The following is a 17,936-nucleotide window of genomic DNA, read 5'->3' on the forward strand; positions in this document are numbered from 1 at the left end:
ATTCAATTCAATTCGATTAAAAATTGAATAATCCAAACCTCATTAGCATGATTCGTTTCAGAACAATAATCCAAATCGTTCTCATTCAACTGATTTAAACTTGAATCATTCATTGTTTCAATTGAGAAGTGAATATCAAAGAACAAAACGAAGAAGAAGAAGAATGACGAAGCTTATTACATTGAAGTCGATGCAGATCAATAAGGAAGTACGCGAGCAGAGAAGAAGAAGAAGAACAATAAAGAAAACGCGAATAGAGGAGAACGACGAAACTTATTACGTTGAAGAAGAAGAATGCAAGCAGAGAAGAAGAAGAATGAAAACGTGAGCAGAGAAGAAAGTTTAGGTTGCAGCAGAAGCTTTACGTTGAGCAAAGGTTTATCACGTAGCAGAGAAGGTTTGCATTATATGTGGCGCGTGTATAACAAACGAGTGAGGGGATGGGGGAGGCGCGTCTGGGAAAAGGAACTTGGATAACTTGGATGAATTATTTACATGGATGTAGAGCTTTTCTGTTATAATTAATATATGTATTGCCCATAAATATATTAAGAAATAATAATTTTCTAACAATCTTGCACTTGGACTATACATATATATTTTCCTGAAATAATCACATTTTATAAATTTTATGCGCACATCTGAATGTTATTTCCCTGACTACTTTAATAATCTGGTCTGTCTCATTATTAGTTATGAAATTACTGCAACTTTTATCACATTAGTGTCGCTACGAAAGCATGATGATTGCCATACTAAAATGCTCAACCACATAGATCAAATTTAGATGAGAAAATTCAGAAATTACATGCAAAAATGATCTCATGCATGCCTATTTCCAACTGGTCCAACTTAAATAAAAATTCTATTTTATTCAGTGACAGACTCAAATGAAACTGCAACGACAACGCCCGGGCTCATAGCGATGGCGACTAAGTGATGAGTTTGTGGAAAAAGAAGAGAAGAACTTGACAGAGACTCATAATGTGTGTCTGTGTGTGTGTGTGAGAGAGAGAGGAATTTACCGAGAAAAAAGGGACTCGGTAGGAGAAAGGTGGTGATAGACTCAACAACGACGGTAACGTGATAAGCATCGATGGCGACATGAGCTGTGAAGGGGTAGGCGGCGATGGGCTCAGCAATGACAATGACGGGAGCTATGAGGTTTTTTGTGAAGAAGATTTTGGGTAAAGATGACTGGGTTTCTCTTGGATGGCTATAGAGTATGGACTGAAGTTGTATAAGAATCACTGAATCTGTAATGTGAGACAAATCCTAATTCCTAAAAAGTATTTATATGTATATATCCGGGGCGGGTATACCTTAAACCCGACCATGCCCTGTCTGAGCAAAATCTGCCCCGATTCGGGTCAAGTTATTACCCTCCCCAACCGGGTTTGGACGGGTCGGGTACCCGCGTATTCGGGTACTCCTGCCAAGTCTAACCACACGTATTGATGCTCCATTTATTAAGGATTTACTGTTAGCCAATAGATTGCTACACACACAAAGCGAGATTCTAATTCCTAATAGTTGTTTAAGCGGACGAGTGAGATAATCACTCAACAAACTCAAATTGATTAAGACAAATACTAATATTTTTAATATTTTAATATTAAAATCCTAAAAATTTGATTTTAATTATAATTTTGTAAAATATTTATAATAATAATTATTATATATTTTATTTAATTTTTTAATAAAATTTTTTATATAATTTTATGTATTATTTCGTACAGGATACGAAAACATACACTAGTTAATAATAAAAATTAAGTTATACAAGTATATATACAACTATAATATAATATTATTGTTACAACTATAATATTATTGTTAGTATTAATTCTATTATTTTTGTATTTTTAAATATTTATTTAAATATTATTATAAAAATTTGAATAAAATAAATAAAATCATTTGCTAAATATAAAAAATTTGTTTGTGACTTATAAAATATATAATATTTATTAATTATTTTTATTATATTTTTGAATTATTTAAAGACTTATTTTTCGTTCACATTTTTAAAAATTATTTATGTGAAATTATAAATTTTTAGGTACTATATTAATAGTTTACCCAGATAGAAAAAATAAAAATAACTGCATTAGAATGAATTAATACAATAAAGAAAATTTACTAACGATTTGATTGACAACAATATGTTTATGAGGTATATAGAATGAATGAGATAAAAAAAAAAAAGATGTATAAAACACGGTTTAAGTCATTAGAAAATCTAATAATATAGTCGGTATATCAAAAACTAAGACATATACTTGATCCACACTTAAAACGAATTTTCAAAGAACGTCCCAAAATAATACACTTTTTGAATGAAATGAATATGCGTAATATGCATAGTTCTAGACTTTGCAGACTTTGTGAAGGCGAAGACTACAATCAAAATAGATGTCCTCATCGTGTAGAATTAAGTGCTGGCGATGTGCACCTATGTGTTAGTAAAGTTGGTTTTTTCTTTACAATAGCAGTCTTAATTTTAATAGATGAACAACAGCAATAATTATTATTGTTATGAGTAATGCTAGGGGCCAGCAATTTTTGTGATTGTTAGCCATTAACTAGCCATCAATGATGATTTGATGGTGTGAGATTGGTGTGAGATTTCATCCAATGGCTCACATTCCTCTGCTGGTTACATGCTGGCCAAAATTCAATAAAACTGCTGGCCCCCTAGACTTTTCCTCTTCAAAATGTGTCTTGTTAATAATAAAAATTAAGATATATAAGTATATATACACCTATAGTATAATATTATTGTTAGTACTAACTTCGTTAGTATTAATTTTATTATTTTTGTATTTTTTAAATATTTATTTAAATATTATTATAAAAATTCGGATAAAAAATAAATAAAATCATTTGTTAAATATGGATGATTTTTTATCACTTATAAAAATATAATATTTATTAATTATTTTTATTATATTTTTAAATTATTTAAGAATTTATTTTTCGTTCACATCTTCAAAAATTATTTTTATAAAATTGTAAATGTTCAGATATTATATTAATAGTTTACCCACATAGAAAAAACAAAAATAATTGCATTAGAATGAATTAATACAAAAAATTAAATCCATGACATGTAAAAAACAATCCCATGCATGTTTCGTTGCATCGATTCTAGCCATTTTAGCGTTAGCAACGAACTCATGAACAATCTGGATTGAATATATATATTGGTTAACTTCCCAAATATTAATTAAAGCCCAAGAAGCACGTAGTATATTATTGTTACGGGCAATGCAACCACCATTCCGAAGATAACCCTGCAAAATTGGTGAATCGTATAATTAGAATCGTTGTTGACGTTGATCACTTTTTTTTATAAATTAGATGATTAAATATTGGCTAATTAAAAAACCATTGGTTACTTAGATTTTCTTTTTTTAAAACAGATGCAAACTATTAATACTTTGATCCATTAATAAGTATTTGATGTATTGGTATATCTAAAAGATAACGTATTTATACATTAATTATGTTGAATACATCAATATTCTGATGTTTCAATTTTATTAATCTAACGCTAATGAGTAAAGGTAAAGGTGGAAAACAAAACAAAACAAAACAAAACTTACGCAGTACTGAAGATATCTGGATAAAGATTGTATTCTTTAGCAAATATAAAGGGAATGATACCTTGGGGTAGAGCAGCCTGCAAAATCATACACGCCATCATAATCGTCCCTATATATATTATTTCATATATTTTTTAATTAAATAATCCAACTACAATTAAAATATTTTTAAAAAAATAATCAAACTTATTTAAAAATTATAAGTAAATTTTTTTATGATACCATAACTAATTAGTAATTGATATTTTTGTTTATGCAACATAGTTAAAAAAAAAGTAAAAAACACTATTTTGAGTAAAATATTTTTAGAATATTATATAAATTTTACAAAATAATTATAATGGAAATAATTTTTAATCAACATAAAAACCCAAAAGAAATATTTTCAAAGTTTTTTTTTTAAAAAAAGAATGTTTAATTATTTTGTTAGTTTCTATAATTTCACCGAATTTTCAATTAGGTCCCTATATTATATTAGATTTTGTAAGTAAGCTCCTACCGTGACAAAAACGTTGAAATTAACGGAATATTCTGTTAATTAAACTATACAAAATATTCAGTAAAGTGTTAGGCATATTTAGTTTGTTTAACGGAATATTTTGTCAATTTTATCATTTTTGTTACGATAAGAACTTAATTACAAAATTTAATATGGTATAAGAACAAAAAAAATATAAAAATTTAATTGAAAATTCAGTAAAATTATAAAAATTGATAGAATAATTAAACAAAAAAAATATTAAAATAAAAATTAATTTTTAATTTTCTTAAAAAAATCAAATAACAGTAATTTTCTCTTAAAAGTGATGAATTTTCATGTTACCTGAATAATTTCAACTCGTAAAAGATCTCCACGGATACCAATTGGTGCTGAGGTTGCAGCAATCAGTGCCGGACCAGCCAAGAACCTAACACCCATAGAAATCGCTGCCCACTTTTTTCCACAAGCAATGATCTTTGGTTGTAATGCCATGAATAGACCTATTTATATAGAAAATTAAATATTTTAATTGAACACATTTATAATGGCAGAAAGGAAAGTAAAGAAATTAAAGGTGTAAGATAATTAGTACCTAGACTAAACATAGCCATACCCAAACCGGTATTTGACACTATTGTAATGGAACCTTCAATTATGGACGGCATTTTGATGTGACACCTACAAGCGCATAAGCAATATTTTTATGAAGGAAAAAAATATATTATATTATTAGTAAATCTTGAATATCACTAGCTAGAACTTCAATTTATCAATATAAAATATATGCACTTTTTAATTGTTAGTTAAAGACTTGAATAGTATTTTTTTTAATTTGATATATACATACATACATATATTTTAAAAATAAAAATAAAAATCATTTTCAGATAATATAAAATTAGTGTATTGTATAAAAGAATTAAGAAGGTTAAAATTATAAATTGTTTAAATGATATTTGATTTACCTTTTTGTTTTGGTTTTAAACAATTAGAAAGTCACTACTCACTATGCAACCAAGCAGTAAATAAAAAGACATCTTTTTTTGCTTTATTTAAAATGTAATGGTTTTAATTCAAACGATGTTGTTAGGTAGATAATAAATTTTGTAAATAATATGAATAATAGGTTTTATAATTGACCCAATAAAATAAAAAATTATTTAACTCCTAAATTATCTTCAAAATTTTAACATTAGGATAACTATCTGTATACCTAATGAATTGAACATATAGCCATTGTTAACTATGTACGAGTAAACTGAATCAAAAGGAATAACCACCATCCAACTAAGAATCAACGTAATCATCTGCATAACTATTGAATTGAATATTTGATATATCTATTATTTACATTTTTTAGTATTTTTATTGTTTCCTTATACTTTTTCATATTGAAAACGGTTTTTCTTTTTCTTTTTCACGATCTGAGAATTCCAATTTTATAAAAAAAAATTATTATTAAATTAGAACTGTTTTTGGTGACTAAATTAGCATAAACTGTTTGACACTTAATATTAAAATTTAAGAAACAAGTTTTTAAAAAGTAAAATAAAATTCAAATAAAAGCCCAACAATAGATTTAATTAGTAGTTAGTTATGCAAATACCTGTATGCTATGAGGGACCACGTGATGCCAACAACACTTGCCCATGTATTAGGGTTCCATGAGAGCTTCCTATAAGCCATTACTGTAATGAGCTTCGTCATGACCCTCGCAGATGGCATTTGTTTCTTCTTGTTTTCAACATTTTCTTCGATATTCTCCATCTTCTTCCAGCTCCCACTTAAAGAACTTCTCGAATTTTCTTTAGTTTCAGTCAATTCATCATGCTCATCTGATGAAAAACGAAATAGAGATACAGTTTAAAGAATTTATCTATAACAAATTGAATCAAAGTTTAATGGGATATATAGTTTTCACTTAAAGTTTTTCAAAACAGAAGTAAAAAGAATAAAAATTTACGGGTAATTATTTTCATGTAAAGTTGGCTCTTAAAGATTATATATTTCTATTTAATCAAACATATTAAATTATCTAATAATTTAAAACTATTTTCTTTATATAAAAATAACTACAAGTAAATTTTCATCCAGTAAAATACATAGTTTGTGATTAATTATTTACCTCTGGAGGCAGCACTGTGGTGTGGAAGAACAACAACACCGTTAGAAGATCCAATACTGTCGTCATTGGTACAAATAGAGGAAACTCTACTATTATTTTTGCGACTTCCACCCCAGAATTTCTTTGGCCTCTTCAAATCCTCTTCCAAAATAGTACCAACGGACATGCTTTTTGGCAAATTAATAATATGAGGACTCTCAAAGCTTGGATATCTTAATGGGGTTTCTCTAGCGGAGTAAATAGAATGGATTTCACTAACACTTGAAGAAGCCCTAGATAAGCCTGAGGAAGGCAATTCAAAAGACTTGTAAGATGTATTATTAGATGATACGGATGCTGATCTTCTCACCACCACATGAAGCTTCCCGTCATGTCCCACGTCCGTGTCAGCTTGCAGGGGCTCCCCGCCTAGGGACTCCACGTCCGGATCTATTGTCACTGTGGCAATAGCGGCCGTGTTGTCGGGAAATTGCTCTTGGATGAGGATTTTAGCCGCCCTATACTCGAACAGAATCAACAAGACGGTGTTCCATATGACGCTTTGCAAGACAACAATTTGAGTAATGAGAGGTGTAGAGAATTTTCCGTACATTGCTTCCATTAAGGGAATACCCATGACTAGGGTATTAGGCAAAGCAAAAAGGGCATAGATAATTATGCCTGTGTCCATATTCCCGAATCTCGTTAGATTCCATATATAAAGCACAACCATAACGAAAACCTTTTGTAACGAGTCTCCCGCCAAGAACTTGAAGTTCATCTTGTAAGGGTTGTTGGCCGATATGAACTTAAATGCCAGGAAAGGGGCCGCGAACATCGACACGAAACGGTTGACGCCGGAGCATTGCTCCGGCGTTAAGATCTTCCACCACCGAACTGAGCCATAACCTAAGACCATGGCCACGTACAAGGGCACAATGCCTGCAATAACATTGTATATGTCCTTCCCCTTGATCATAACGACTTAGGGCAACGACCTGAAATTTGATGAAATTAGAGATGAATTAGAAAGGTGCCGACTATATGTTACATTGAAAAATTGTAACCATATATTGCTTTACTATGTCACCTAATAATATATACATATTTACTCATGTACAGCGATGTCATTCTCTCAGATAAATAAGAAAAATAACTGAATAAGCGTGTCTCTCTTGAAGGAATGGATTTTCCATGCTCGATCTCTCTCTATATATGTATATGAGTATAAACAAGTGAGCATAAGCGTGTTTATATGCATGAATTGATTAATATAAAGTGCATAACTATATATGTTACAATAGATACAATGCGACAGTTGTTGATCAGCACGTATATAGAGAAGTTTTTAGGTGTTCTAAAACAAATGAAAATTTTTATTCTATTTCATTAATGTTGTGACACATCAGCAAGGTTGAGAAGAGAGATTACTTCAAAGCATTTGAAATTTTTAGTCGAGTTTAATTTTGATATATTAGTGTAAAATAATCGTGTAAAATATTTTATATAATATTTAATTAAATAAGTTTTTTTAAATAATTATTTAAGTAATTAATATAAAAATAATTATTTTTATTGACATAATATTACGTAATTAAATATATGTATATTAAAATTATTTTAAAATTTTAAAAATTTAATTTTAAATAATAAAAAGTGACCCAATATATCATAACATAAATAAAATATAATACAAATTTCAATTTATTTTTTTTAAAGTAATTAAGCAATTTGCTATATATATATATATATATATATATATATATATATATATATATATATATATATACGGGTAGAAATAGACAAAGTTGAGCTGAATTTTGGCTTTAATAAATCTGATTCATGTTGTAAATATATGGCTTATAAATCTAGGTCTGATACTTCTCTTTGACTTTTTTTTTTTTTAATTCAAGTCCAGTATGTTTAAAGCCCAACAAATCTATAAGCTTATTTGAATAATCTGTGTGTCTGACCAAAAAAAAAAAAAATCTGTGTCATAAATTAAAACTTAAAATATCTAAATTGACAATAAATAAATTATAAAATTTATAATTTATAATTTGTGAAAAGAACATTCATTTATATATCAATCCTTAGTTACATATTATAACCATACTTATAATCTATAATTTTTTTTGAAAAAAAAAACTAAAATCTTAATTAATATTAATTTTTTTAATTTTATTTTATGTTTAATATAAATGAATAGTTAAAAGTTTAAACTAAGAATAACTTGTTTTAAAAAAAATATTTTAATAAATCGACTCAATAAATTTTGTAGGCTTTTTTTTAATTTATAATCTAATATTTTTAACTAATATATTTTATAAAAAATCTAAACCTATTTAATAAAACGAACTAAGTCGAGTTAAGCGGAACTATGAGCCCTTGTCAAGTAGCCTGACGAACTAATGATAAGAAAGAACAAAGTTACTTAATTGCAAGGTGTGATAGCTTGTTACACAAGGTATTATATTGTTGAACTTCATTAGCGGCGAAGTGTTTTCAGCATTAGTTCATTAATATTTAGCACTTAGCAACACTTGCTGATCCATCTGTATTGCTTCTAAATTGCGAGGTTGTTTGAAATCAACCGATTTGACTGTATAATTCCAGAGTTGAATTTAGTCAAAATTCAAGTGTCAAATTATCTAAAAGAACTCATGTTCACCTTAAAATAACAGTGAAGAAATCCAAACACCAAATTATTATAATTTCTAAAGATTAATGTCAAATATTTTTAGCCTTTTTTTTTTATTGGAGAAGAGTAGAATATGTTAAAGATATAATTATTTATATATTTTTTATTAATTTAAATAAAAAAATAATTTTATAATATGATATCAAAATTTCTATGATCGAAAAATTTAAAATTTAATTCTTATTTTTTTTCAAAGTATAAAGTAAATAAAAGGAGAGAAAATTTATGAAAAAGATTCACATAAATTTAAAAAAAATTACGTAAAAAATATATTAAAAAAATAATTGTTTATATATTTTTTATGAATTTAAATTAAAAAATTATGACAGGATTATTAAAAAAAGAATGTGCGAATCTCATCTACACGAAAGGATAAATAAAAAGATTATCTACCTAAACCTAATAACTAATAAATGATAGAGGCATATACAGATTAATATATAAGATAATGACTTTTAGTGCAAGTGGTAACATATAATTAGATCAATTTACCGGGATAAATATTCTGCACAAGGCTTCCGGAATATGAATAAGAATAATCTAATGATCTATGATGGTTTCAAGAGAAACAGTAAAGCCGCACGCACCGAAAGAAGATCGATTTTTGGATCAATGTAGCATGTAAAAATATTTGGATTCCTATTTTTCGTAGGTTTAGAACTATATTTATAGTGAGATCAGATATTTAATTGGGCACACATTTAAATATAGATTTTATTTCCTTTGTTAAAGATTATTGTGATATGATTCATAATGCACAAAGATTTCATTTTTTGTTCCTAAATTTTGAGAGAGAGATATATATGTTCATGAATGAGATATTCTATTTTCTTGTATGAGTCTGTATTCACTTAATATATAGAGACATTTCGTAACAACTCCATAAGTATAATAGAATTACCATGCTTAAATTAGTAAATTAGATTTAATATAGATAATCTAAATTTGTTACCATACCTAGCTTGTTTTATTATTTATTACTTAAAAGATTTAGAGAAACGTATTAATTTTTGGTAATATTAGGAAGAGAATATCTAAGTTACTTTATATAATATATATAATATTTATAATTTTATACGTATAATATTTATAATTATATATTTATTATATCTAAAATTACAGAATTATTTTGTGATATTCTAAACTATTTGAATTAATTTTTTATTATTCCCAAATATTATTGGTAATTTTTCCATCATACTGCGGAAGCACTTACATCATGGATATATATCACTCTTACTAAAGCACACCGCATTAGAAAAGTAGATTCTCTTATACAGATGCACAAAGAGATATGTATTGAAATAGTATAGGAAAATTTTTACGTGGGCTTTACTGATGCATTGGTATGATAAGTACTGTTAGGTAGCTAATTAAAAAGTTGTTATGTATAATATTGTGTAAAGACAAAAAAAACCATCAAAGAAAACTTATTTAATGAGGTAAAGCTGGTGGTGGCTCTTGGCTAATGGGTTTTGTTTGTATGGCCTTTTTTTTTTCTAGACTAACTTACTTCTTTTAATTAATAGTTGAGAATTTTTAGCCCAAACTGTATGATGGGTTTGAAAAAGAAAAAATATGTGAAATAAAAAAGTTATAACTAATCAGATTTGTAATTAACCAAAAAAAAGAGTAATCAGATGTGTACTGTATTGGGTATATGATATTTTCCACCATTATGGAAGATTGGAAGGTTACGAAAGTGTGAGGAAGAAGAAGGTGTAATTTTGGTGCCCCTAGGATGTTCGATAAAGGAACGCAATGTTGAGAAGCGTAATGCTATGCTGAGTTCTGGCATCTTCCCAAGGAAAAGAGCCGATTTAAAGATATTCCAGCAGTTGACTTCTCTCCTCGGCAACCTTCTTTCCGGTGGCTCACTTCTTGCGTCGTCGTGTCCCTCCAATATTGAAGCAGCAAGGTTTACATCTGGTAGGGCCTTGGATTCATTCAAGGAGTGCCGTAGGCTTATGTGCATCGGGATTGGGGATGGTAAGTTCCACTAGGAGAGAGTGTAGTTGCTGTTAGTATTTTCTTTTTAAATTGTATTTATCTTTTGGGTGTGATTCCAGGTCAGGTCGATCTTCGGCGACCCGCCAAATGCTTTAATAATAATAAAAAAAACGTGTTTTCCAAAGAATATGATTGTTGGAGTAATAGTAGATTAGCTTACAAAGAGGAGGGAGGGGGTTTACCGACATGGTGGCTTTTGGGGTCTTCCATTACTGTGTTTGTGTCCTATGAATGGGTTCATGAGTGGATGTAGTTAGGTATTGAACGGTTCCTTGCGTGGCGGGTGCAGTGCTGGGCAGACGAAGTTGGTGGGATAATACTCAGTGCGACTAAGTGCATTGCATTTAAAGTAATAGGTGAGTTTCACTTTAAAATTTGTAAAGTAGATGTTGTTAGCCTGGTGAAATGAGAGAAAAAGTGAACGACACATTAAGTACACCCAATTGTGCTAATTGTTGTAATGATTCCAATTTATTAAGAGAGGATGGGGTCTTGCAGTGGTGTTGTAGAGGAAACGTGCCAGTGGAATGTGAGGAGTAAGGATGATTGGGTTCAACGCAGTAGTGTAGGTTTAGATGAGTAGGTACGTTCTTATTAGTATTTGAAAGTACGCTTTAATCTCTGAATGTGACATGGTTGGTGATATATACTGTGGTTTAAATGTTAGCTTTGAAGAAAAAAATGGGTCAACAACTTTGTAGTAAGATTTATGAGAATGTTCGTGGGAGGAAAAATTAGTAAAAATATGCCTTTTAACACAATGTGTTGTTATAGTTGTCAATTTAGATGGTAATATTAGTTCTGACGATGCAGCAGCTGTGTGAGATGCATTTGTTGAAAATTTGATGTGTATAGTAAATCAGGGTTGGGAGCAGTGTTGTTAATGAATCAAATCAGTTGTTATTAGTTTAACATTAAATTTTGACGTGTTTGTAACATTTGGTGAATGTGGTTAGTCTTTTCAGGTGTTGTGAACCATACGAGTGCAATGAATTTAATATTTTGTGATATGCGTTGTTTTTTTTTTTGCTTGAATAAGGGGTATTCATGGTTCAGTTTTTTCACAAACGGAACTGAAACTGCGTAAACCATGTTGAATGGTTTAGAAATTGAACTAAACTGCTTTTTCACATAGGAATTGGTTTTAAATTAGTTTATCATGTAGTGCATAGTTTAAACCAGTTCATAAAAATAAAACCTATCTTAACTTATTAAAGTAGTATAAACTGGTTTATATGCTACACCTATTTTTTAACATACCCAAAATTAATTTTAACATTTTTCTCATTTTTCGTCCACCTCTCTGTCGCCCATTTTCTTGTTGTCCACCTGTGTCCTCCCTTTATCCCTCTTTTGACCTCTCTTTTTTGTCTCTCTATTATCATTTATGTTTTCTTTAATACAAGTTAAATAAATTCTTTCAGTGTAATAATTCGATAATAGATTTTAACTCTACAATTTTAAATGTTGCTAGCTAATTAATAATAGAAAATAATAAATTTAGTTACGACTAGTATGTCTCAATGTATATGAACTACTAAAAAGATAAACAAAAATTGAAAGCCAGTCTAAATTTTTATTTTTAAGTATTTTAATGAAGCACATTATATATAAAGAGTCAGTATTTTAGAAAGATTTAATGGGTATTCATTAATTACAAAGATTCAATGAATACTTATTAATTAAATCTTTTAACTATTATTCGTTAATGAGTACTCATAAATTAAAAAGATTTACTGAAATTTTCTTTTATCCTTTAGTAGTTTACATATATTGAGGAACACTAAAAGGTAATTTTCTTCTAACATAATGTGTTGTTATAGTTGTCAATTTAGATGGTAATATTAGTTTCTAATGATGCAACAACTGTGTGAGATGCATTTATTGAAAATTGTATTGAAAATTTTATGTGTACAGTAAATCAAGGTTGGGAGCAGTGTTGTTAATGAATCGAATCAGCTGTTATTGACAAGTTTAACATTAAATTTTGGCTTCAAGTGTTTCTAACATTTGGTGAATGTGGTTAGTCTTTTCTAGTGTTGTGAACCATAGCAATGCAATGAATTTAATCTTTTGTGATTTGCGTTGTTTTATATTTGGCCTGAATAAGAGGTGTTCATAGTTCTATTTTTTCATAAACTGATGCACATACCATGTTAAATGGTTTAGAAATTGAACTACACTGCTTGTTCACATAGAAATTGGTTTTAAACCAGTTTATCATGTAGTGCAACAGTTTAAACTAGATCATAAAACTAAAACCATTAAAATAGTCTAAACTGGTTTATTTGCTACAACTATTTTTTAACATACCCAAAATTAATTCTAGACTTTCTCCTATTTCTGGTCCACCTCTCTGTTGCCCCCTTTCTCTCTCTCCATCTTTCTCTTGACCTCTATTCTTTATCTTTTCTATCATCATTTATATTTTCTTGAATATAAGTTAAATAAGTTTTTTTAGTAGAATAATTCGATAATAGATTTTAACTCCACACTTTTAGATGTTGCTAGGTAATTAATAATAAAAAAATAATAAAGAGTACTCATTAGTTACAAAGATTCAATGAGTATTCATTAATTAAATCTTTTAACTAATATTGTTAATGAGTACCCATAAATTAAAAAAATTTATTAGAATTTTTTTTATCCTTTAGTAGTTTACATATATTGAGGAATACTTATATTTTTTTTATTATTATAAGTCCCATTCTATTGAACACCCAATGTTTCAGGCTAAGTCAAATTAGACAAATTTAATTAATGGAATTGGCTGAACGTTATAGTAAATGGAATGAATTAGCAATGATCTATTTTGGCTTATCAAAGCCGTAAAACGAAGCAATTAGCTTCGAATTATATCACCGTACACTTTATTGGTAAATTGAATTAAGTTACTTAGATTTATCAATGCATCACAGAATGGCTGTAAATCAAATTTGTTTGCTTCGATTTACATAGTTATAAACAAAATAAGACAGGCATGTAAGCTTTTTACATGTAGAACATTGATGTAATATTGGAAGCAGTTTATGTTGTTCGTGTGAATTATCCTTGCATATATATTAAAAACTATTAAGACCTGAGACATGAAATTAAAGCACAGACTATGGTACCTGTATATCACGTCATAATCATTTTACGCTACCAACAATCGGAAAAATGTTTAGTTTTGATATTACTGTAGTGAAATTAGATACCAATTTTGTTGGGTTTAAACCGAATTGAACCATAAAAACTAGTTTTTAGCAAACTGGTTTTTATTCAAAAAGTGTAGTTTCAGTTTACCGATTTTGTTTAAAAATTTTGGTTTATTTAAAGTAGTTTTTGTTCAGTTTTGTTAAACTGGTTTTCTTGACCACCCATGTCCCCGATGATGAATAATGGATTTCCTTAATTATACAGGAAGCATTATATGACATGGAAATTGAAGCGGAGGAATACTTTGGTGACTATGAAAGTAAGGAGACGGGCGTAACGATGGGTTCGATTCGGATGAAGGAGTGGGGCCAGATGATGTCCTTCAAATGGAATTTAACACTCCAGATGAAGCCAGATCCTTTTATAATAACTATAGTCGATTAAAGGGTTTTCTACGAGGCAAGGGAGGAAGGTAACAAATAGTGCATGGGATGATATTGTGCGATACACATTTGTGTGCAATAGGCAAGGGTATCGAAAAAAGAAATGGCTAGAGATGGCTAATCAAAAATAGGAGCACAAGATTGTGACTCATTGTGGTTGCCTTGCCGAGATGAGGATAAAGAGAAATGATGGGAGTGGCAAATGGTACGTGTCTCGGTTTGTGGATGAGCATATTTATGAACTCGCATCTGGCAAGTTCGTTGATTACTTGAGGTCACACAGGCGGATATCTGAAGTAGAGATTGCACAAATGACTAGCTTGATGGAGGTTGGTATCAACATTCCTAAAATATATGAATTCTTTGTGGCACAGGTTGGGGGTTTTAACCTTGTGACATTCACAAAGCAAGACATGTATAATGAGGTGAGGCGACAAAGAGGAATGCAAAATGGAGATGTAAGCGCTGCAATTCGATACTTGGAAGGTGTTTCCCGTGTAGACAACAGAATGTTTTGGAGGTACAAGGTTGGATCTGAAAACAATCTTTGTGACCTATTTTGGAGTGATGGGCGCAGTCATTTCGACTATGCAATATTCAGAGATGTTCTTGCCTTCGATGCTAATTACAGCCGAAACAAGTACAATTTGTCTGTTGTTGTTCTCGGGAGTTAACCACCACAACCAAACATGTGTCTTTGGATGTGCAATGGTCTGTGCAAAACACAAGAGTCCTACATTTGGGTTATGCAGCAGTTTTTGGAATGCATGGAAAGAAAGGCCCCTAAGGCAATCATCACAGATGGAGATACCTCGATGCAAAAAGCTATACGTCATGTATTTGTCGAAACCCATCACAGGCTATGTGCTTGGCATTTGCTTCGTAATGCGACCTCCAATATATGTGACTCACGATTCACCTAGCTATTTAGACACTGCATGCTTGCGGACATGGAGGTTGACGAGTTCGAAGCGCAATGGGAGGTGATGCTGGATGAGTGTGGGGTTCGTGAAGTCGAATGGGTGAAGGATTTGTACTGCAAAAAAACCGCATGAGTGACAACATACATCAGAGGCCGATTTTTTGCAAGCATAAAGACAACGTCCCATTGTGAATCTCTACATGCCAAGTTGGGCAGGTTTGTGGAGAGTAGATACGGGGTCTTTGAATTTGTCACGAACTTCCAAAGATGCATTAATTTCTTGCGAGACAATGAGGACGAGCTTGAATTTCGTTCATGGTATGGAACTCTAGTGTTGCAAACTAAGTTTGTTGAGCTTGAGAAGGATGGGTGGACAAAGTACATACGGGAGATGTTTTGGAGATTTTGTGAAGCTCTTAAAAGGTGCGTTCGAATTCACATATGCGGATGCAAAGAAAATGTTGAGGGTGAAGTATATGTTGTTCAAAAATATCGCAGGCCGAAAAAGAAGTGGGAGGTTTCGAGGCAAAATGTGGGTAATAAATTCAGTTGCACCTGCCTGAGAATGGAATCATTCGGACTGCCTTGTGTCCACATACTAGCTGTGTTGGTGCGCTTGGATTATACTATCATTCCCAATATGCTTGTGCTCCGCAGATGGTCGAAAACAGCAAAGTTGCACTATGGCTTAAATTGCACTTGAAATGAAACACAGGAGCAAACAATAACATATAGGTCCCGGCTGGGAGCTTTTGCTCACCTATGCACAGACTAGGCCGGGTTGCATGCATGAGCGATGAGGACTTCAAGTACTACTCACATAAGGTACTAACTGACACAATATGCCTGGAAATTAAGAATGGCTTTAGGCCCCCGGAACACGTTAGAGTAACGGCGGAGGAACAACGAGTGAAGGACCCCATCAGCGTGAGAACAAAGGATACCGGTCGACTCAGCTAGGCATCTGCATCGACCGGGAAAAAATGGCGCAAGTGCAGCAACTGTGGCCAACTCGGTCATCGAAGGACCCGTTGTCCAAATCGTGCAGGTCAGGAGGGTGGCCAACTGTGTGTGGGCGTGAATAAGAGATTTCGAGGCACACAAGTAAAGATGATTATGTTTTTGTTTCTTTTCTGATGCTTGGGACCGTTCTTTGATGTAGCATATTACATTTAATTCCATGAATACTTGGTCCACGTCCTCGGTTAAAAGGTGACTAAATGTTTTTCATGCAGGTGGTGCAAGAAGATGCTCCTTCCAACAACCTGTAGGCTGTACTTGGTGACTTTTGATATGCTCCGGCATGGCACATGTTCATTTTAGTGGTACTAGTATATTAGGGGGAATGTTGTCGCTTCTTGCGGCTCCAGTTACCGTTGACTAGTTGTAGTAAGTTTGTTATATAGCACTTGATGTTGAAAACCTTTAAATATGGGTGTTGCTCAGTTGCATATTACTAGTGCATATAGTTAAGTATCTGTGAATTCGGTCACAAACATTTCAGATCCGTGAAGTTGGCATTTATTTACTTTTATTCTTTACATTTTACACGTTACATGATGTTTTGCTTGTCAGCACATTTTTTATGAGTAAGATCAGAAACTAAAGAAGTATCTTAGAGGAGTAGCTACTTCTTTTGAGGTATATAGTATTATGATGGTAGTTAGACAAGATGATAGTTGCAGTTTTCATTCTCACTTTTTCACTCATCATGACACCAAGCCTCCTAGGGTCAAGTAACCCATCATTCAACAGCCAGTAAAGGCACCACACAGCAGAATTGTTGCTAGTTTTCACAGAAATGACTTGTTAAAACCCTGAATTAGCAAACTAAATACTGGTTTGGCAATAATAGTTGCACATGATATAGACTATCACTAAATAAATCATTAAAGCACCTGTTTGGTAGGTTGGGAACTCCTTTGGGATAATTAATGGGTCCTTAAATTGTAGGATCAGGAGAGATCTTTGTGAAACTGCTAAGATTCTGCTCTTGCTTAAAAATTTGTGACAAAGTTATCATCTGCATGAAACATGTTATCACAGTTAGTTGCTTGGCAAAGTAGTTACACACCACACGGAAGTCACGAAGTCATTAGAAAACTATGAGAAAGGCCAAGGAACTTACGATTGTACGCATGTTGCGCTCTCTATGTTCCATGGTTTCTTCAGTCTTGGTGATATCAAGAGCGTAAACCTTGCCCTGTTTGACGTGGACTACCATAATATACAATGAATGACTGGGTTCAGATATGGGAATAATAACCTGTCATGATCACAAAATAAGGTTTTCCTACATCCACCTACCACCCTAACATTACAGAATCTGAATTTGAAAGCAAAGATCTTTAAGTTATACCTTCTCCAGTTTAGTTGTGGCAGGCATCCACAACACATGTATTTTTTGACTATCATGTTGATGGGTCTCAGCTGAAGCACATCAACAGCGAAGGGACTTAGGAGGAACCAAAAAAGAATGTGAGTTTCTCTTAATGCTCTTAGAGAAACAAACAGGACAACAATGTTCAC

The 17,936-nt window shown here is 31.3% G+C and overlaps 2 protein-coding genes across 2 annotated transcripts; one reads left to right on the forward strand and one right to left on the reverse strand.

Moving 5' to 3' along the window:
• Positions 1-3,103: 3,103 nt before the first annotated feature.
• LOC130966010 (auxin efflux carrier component 2-like) lies at positions 3,104-7,172 on the reverse strand. The gene is made up of 6 exons (XM_057890755.1): positions 6,215-7,172; positions 5,696-5,924; positions 4,682-4,767; positions 4,432-4,589; positions 3,609-3,685; positions 3,104-3,296 (listed from the first exon to the last, which is right to left on the reverse strand). The coding sequence occupies exons 1-6, from the start codon at positions 7,170-7,172 to the stop codon at positions 3,230-3,232; spliced, it is 1,575 nt and encodes a 524-aa protein (XP_057746738.1). The 3' UTR covers positions 3,104-3,229.
• Positions 7,173-14,655: 7,483 nt separating this feature from the next.
• LOC130966011 (protein FAR1-RELATED SEQUENCE 5-like) lies at positions 14,656-15,159 on the forward strand. The gene has a single exon (XM_057890756.1). The coding sequence runs from the start codon at positions 14,656-14,658 to the stop codon at positions 15,157-15,159; it is 504 nt and encodes a 167-aa protein (XP_057746739.1).
• Positions 15,160-17,936: the final 2,777 nt, after the last annotated feature.

Source organism: Arachis stenosperma, chromosome 3 (assembly GCF_014773155.1).
Source record: "Arachis stenosperma cultivar V10309 chromosome 3, arast.V10309.gnm1.PFL2, whole genome shotgun sequence".
Lineage (NCBI taxonomy): Eukaryota > Viridiplantae > Streptophyta > Magnoliopsida > Fabales > Fabaceae > Arachis > Arachis stenosperma.

Coding starts and splice junctions, on each gene's coding strand:
- LOC130966010 (XM_057890755.1), bottom strand. CDS start 7,172: ATGATCAAGGGGAAGGACATATACAATGTTATTGCAGGCATTGTGCCC. Junction 3,686..4,431: donor TACGAGTTGAAATTATTCAG/GTAACATGAAAA, acceptor ATGATTTTGCAG/GCTGCTCTACCCCAAGGTAT. Junction 3,297..3,608: donor CCAGATATCTTCAGTACTGC/GTAAGTTTTGTT, acceptor CCAATTTTGCAG/GGTTATCTTCGGAATGGTGG.
- LOC130966011 (XM_057890756.1), top strand. CDS start 14,656: ATGAGGATAAAGAGAAATGATGGGAGTGGCAAATGGTACGTGTCTCGG.